This window comes from Lactuca serriola, chromosome 7 (genome assembly GCF_051521515.1).
Source record: "Lactuca serriola cultivar US96UC23 chromosome 7, Lser_US96UC23_V15, whole genome shotgun sequence".
Classification (NCBI taxonomy): Eukaryota; Viridiplantae; Streptophyta; class Magnoliopsida; order Asterales; family Asteraceae; genus Lactuca; species Lactuca serriola.
In genome coordinates this window covers 106395232-106400121 of record NC_136414.1, presented here as the reverse complement: position 1 = coordinate 106400121, position 4890 = coordinate 106395232, and the positions used below count along the sequence as shown (strand labels likewise).

The window sequence follows — 4890 nt, the reverse complement described above, 5'->3', positions numbered from 1 at the left end:
GTTCCCCCCCTTCCTTAAAAGCATTTAAAACATTTAAAAGATTAATTATATGGGGTATGAACTCACCTTATGTGGGTGATTCAATTGAAGATTCGTGTAAGGATGAAAAGTTCCACGAATGAATTCCTAAGACACAAACGAGTCCTAAATGACATATAATGGCATATATAGGCATGTAATTAGTGTTTAAAACAACTAACATGCAAGGAAACAACCTTAGGGACTAGGAAACACTTGTAATGAAGTGTTACAATAACATGTGATGGTATGAAAGGGATTTTACGGCCACACCAAGATGTGTTCACGGCCACACTTGAGTTTATGGCGAAAGGAGAGTTTACGACCGTAAACTCTTGAGGATTATGCACTAATTTCTTGTTTCATGGCTAGGAATCAAGTGTTTCTTATGGATAACTAGATGATGGAAGAGATACTCACACTTTGGAGGTCTTTAGGGTCTTTACGGCCCAAGAACAAGTGGGTGTTCTTGGTGAAAAGATGAAGACTTGAAGATCTTGGAGGAGAAGTGATGAATTCAAGGATGTGATTCATAGGATTCATACGATCAAGAAGATTAACTAGCAAAATGGATGAATTACTTACATTTTTGAAGATAAATGATGGATTCCCTTGATGATACCTGAGAGAGTTTGAGTGTTATTGATTGAAAGATGTGGGAAATGAAGAACAAATGAAGGAAATCTATACTTATCATGAGAGTTCACGGCCACGAAGAGTTTACGGCCGTAAACTCTAGTTTGCGGTCATAAACTCCTTGTGATGGAGTTTTCGGCTCGATTGCAACCCAATGAACTTAATCCGACACACCCCAACACACAATCCTTAAGTGTACTAGGCTTAGAACACTCAAACAGACCCCTAACAATGCTAAAAGATAGCAGAAACAAGTCTGAGATTTGATTGGATTGGTTGGCTTTACCAGATAGAATTCGGGTTGTCACAGTCCACATTAGGGTAAAAGACTTTTTTACACTTTTCATAACTTGGCCCAAAACCAAGGCCCAAAATATTCCATGGTCAACCCTGGTCAAACTTCTGGTCAAAGTTAAAGTCAACAGTCCATGTTGACCAAACACAACATGTTGACTTATCTGCACACTGTGTTTCTCCATCATCTAAACCGATGGAAAAATCCCAGTCAACACGTCGTGTTGACTTGAAAACACATCGTGTTTGCCTGAATTCCAGCAACTTAATACATTAAGTTACTTTCTCCGATCCCAATAGCTCCAAAGCCCAACTCTAGACCAAAATGAGACTTGGAAGGGTAAAGTTTCCATCTTTACCCATATGGACTACCACAAAGGGTCCAAAACCTAACCATAAGGCTTGATAGTGCAAAGTCTTAACCATTAAGCACTTAATCCTTGAAGACATAACCCCAAAACATAGATGTGGCTCCCTTGAGCTGGAAAACCATGTAAAGTTGAAAACATTAAGTTCATGCATGTCTAAATGAAGCTCTTAAGCTTAAAAGGGACTTAATAATTGACTTAATGCATGCATGACACCAAAATTTCATAAAGCTTGCACCTTTATGCTCAAAGGGACCAAAAACACTCATATATGGAATAATAAGCCCTTAAAACGACTTCAATCTCTCATCAACCCAAAAAGGGACCAAAAGCATAACAAAGCACAATATAAGAAGATCTAAACATCTATAAGTCAAGGTGCAAACTTGATACCTTAGAAAGCTTGCCTAAAAGGAGATGATTTTGGATCCAAAGCCAATCCACCAAGCAATACAACTTTAAGATCTCCTCTTCCTTCACAAAGGCCAAAAATGAGCATCAAAAGCTTCTTACTAGCTCAAGAACACCACCAAGAGATTTAGGGATCAATTTTAGAGTTTTAGCAACAATGGAGGTTGGTAAGGAGGCCAACCATGAGGACATAACGCCTTTAAATAGGGTGCAACACCCTAAAAATTAGGGTTTCCTTCCTAGCTGCCAACACGTTGTGTTAAGACAACCCAACACACCATGTTGGTCCATTAAACTTCGCGTTTCTTCAAATCTAGACACTTCATGTTGGTTCCTCCAACACGTCGTGTCCAACCCACAAAAGGGGATTTACTCCCCACAATTGCTCCTCAAGATTCTGGGTGTTACAGTAAGGCTGGTGGTGAGAAATATGCAAAATTATAAAGATAGGCCAAGATTATGGAAGTTGGAATTCAAAAGTGAACATTGTAACTAAATGCCCAATAAACATGGAAGCAAGGTTTTAAAAACCGGTTCGAACCGGCCGGTTTAACCGGTCGAACCGGGAACCGGTGTAGTGTCCGGTTTAATTAGGACCGGTTTTATGTTAAATTTCATGCCGGTGTGAACCGGCCGGTTATTGTTATTTTCCGGTTGAACCGGTTGTAATGAACCGGCTAAATACCGTTTAAACCAGTGGGTAAACATTTTTGGGCTAAAATATGGAACGTGGGCTTCACAAGTTGCAGCAAATATAGCCAATTTAGATTGAATGTTACTCACAGTAGGTCAAGTTCTTGTTTGTCGTCATCTCCATGGTCGACGTAATCAATAGTTCAATATTTAATCTTTCATAATCACATTGCTTTTTTTTAATATAACATTCATTGTCGAAAGCTGCAACCAACTACAGGTAAGAATTGAGCACAATATATGTTTTTTTTAGTTCAATTTTGATTCAATTTTAATACATGAACCTACGATCCATAGTTCATACATTATACATGACTTTAATTAAGTCAACTGAAAAAAATCAATACATAATTCCTATCCTCTTTACTTTCACCATACATTATTCTAATTAATTTTGGTTATGAGTGATTACCCACTGTTTAAGTTTATTAATTTTGGTTATGACTTATGAACGATTACCCACTGTTTAAGCTTATTAAATTTTAATTTATGTTTATTATTCTGATTTTGAAATTGTTTATGGTTTTATAATACAGTTTAACATGGATTCTAGAGACAAACAACCAATGGAAACACAATCTCAATCACAACCTTTCATTCAATCAAATGTAAGAACGAAGACGGATAAAGCATGGGAACATATAACTCTAGCTAAGGATGATAAAGGAAACAAGAGTTACATATGTAATTTTTGTCAAAAAATTTGGCATGGTGGTGGCATAAGCAGAGCTAAGAAACATCTTGCTGGTGTTATTGGTGACATATCACCTTGTACAAAAGTATCTCCAGAAGTCCGTTTCTTAATGCAAGGTCTTTTAAAAGAAACGGCACAAAGGGAAAAACGTAAAGCTAGTGGTGATGGCATAAACACTGTTACTATCTCGGATGACGATGAAGAAACGGAAGAAACACAAAATCGAAATGTCAAAGCACGACCTAATAAAGAAGGAAAACGGAAAGGTACATCAAGTTTTCATCCTTTCTTCACAAAAGGTATAAATGATCCTTCTCAACCCACTATTAAATCTGCCATGCAAACTAAGCAAAAAATACATGATGTCGATTTAGCAATTGCGATGTGGTTCTATGATGCATGTGTACCTATGAATGCTTGTAACTCTCCTTATTTTCAACATATGGTAGATAAAATAGCGGGTATTGGTCATAGGTACAAAGCACCTAATTATCATGCTTTGAGGGTCAATTTATTGTCAGATGCAAAGAAGCCTATTACAATGTTAATTGATTCATATAGAAGTCAATGGATTGAAAATGGTTGCACAATCATGAGTGATGGGTGGAGGGATACTAGGCACCGCCATTTGATTAATTTTTTGGTTTATTTTCCGAAAGGAATATTATTTCTTAAATTTGTTGATGCATCTGATATAGAGAGTAATGCTTCAAATTTGTGTAATTTGTTTGCTGAGATTGTTGAAATGGTAGGACACAAGAATGTGGTTCAAATTGTTACTGATAATGCTGCCAATTACAAACTTGCTGGTAGTAACCTATGTGAAAGATATCCTTCTATTACTTGGTCTCCATGTGCAGCACATTGTCTTAATCTTATAATAAAGGATGTTTCGGAATTAGATAATGTAAAAAGTTTGGTCACTCTTGCATCCAGGGTTACTGTTTTTATTTACAATCATAAGTGGCCCTTGATTTGGTTAAGAAAAAGAGATGGTTGGACAGAAATCATCCGTCCAGGTGCTACCCGTTTTGGTACTGCATTTATTGCATTAAAAAGTTTGTATGACCATAAAGCCGATTTACAAGCAATGGTCATATCTAACGACTTTAAGAAGATGTTGAAATTGAGAAATGCGGCTGAATGTAAAGATATTGTCTTGAATGAAAACTTTTGGAAAAATTGTTTGATTACGGTAAAAGTGATGACTCCTTTGTTAAGGCTTTTGCGGTTATGTGATTCAGATGAAAAACCTGCATTGGGTTATGTTTATGAGGGAATGTATCGGGCAAGAAGAGGGGTAAAGGAATTATTTAAGAAGAAGAAAGAATTATACAAGCCTTATACTGACATAATTGACCGTCGTTGGGATAAAATGCTAAGAAAAAGTATTCATTATGCAGCGTATTGGTTAAATCCAGTTTTTCAGTATAATTCATGAGAATGTTTGTTCTAAGAGAGAGGTGTTTCAAGGTGTTCTTGATATGGTTGAGAAGAATTTTTCCGGTACAAGCATTTTAGATCTTACACTATCTCTTGGCAAGTTTCGTGACAGTGAAGGTACTTTTGGTAGATATAGTACCATTGCTTCTCGTACTAGTACACGTCCAGGTAACATTTAACTTTTGTATACTATTATTAACTATATTATTGTGAAATATATTTTTTCTTACCATTTTATTTGTAGATGAGTGGTGGAAGTTATTTGGCGGAGATACTCTAATATTACAAAAGTTTGCTATTAGAATACTAAGTCAAACCGCATCGTCTTCCGGT

The 4890-nt window shown here is 36.5% G+C and overlaps 1 protein-coding gene across 1 annotated transcript; it reads left to right on the top strand.

Annotated features, from left to right (window-relative positions):
* Positions 1-2962: 2962 nt before the first annotated feature.
* On the top strand, positions 2963-4555 carry LOC145064281 (uncharacterized). The gene has a single exon (XM_079011760.1). The coding sequence runs from the start codon at positions 2963-2965 to the stop codon at positions 4553-4555; it is 1593 nt and encodes a 530-aa protein (XP_078867886.1).
* The last annotated feature ends 335 nt before the right edge of the window (positions 4556-4890 follow it).

Excerpts from the sequence above, each read along its gene's own strand:
- LOC145064281 (XM_079011760.1), top strand. The coding sequence starts at position 2,963 with ATGGATTCTAGAGACAAACAACCAATGGAAACACAATCTCAATCACAA.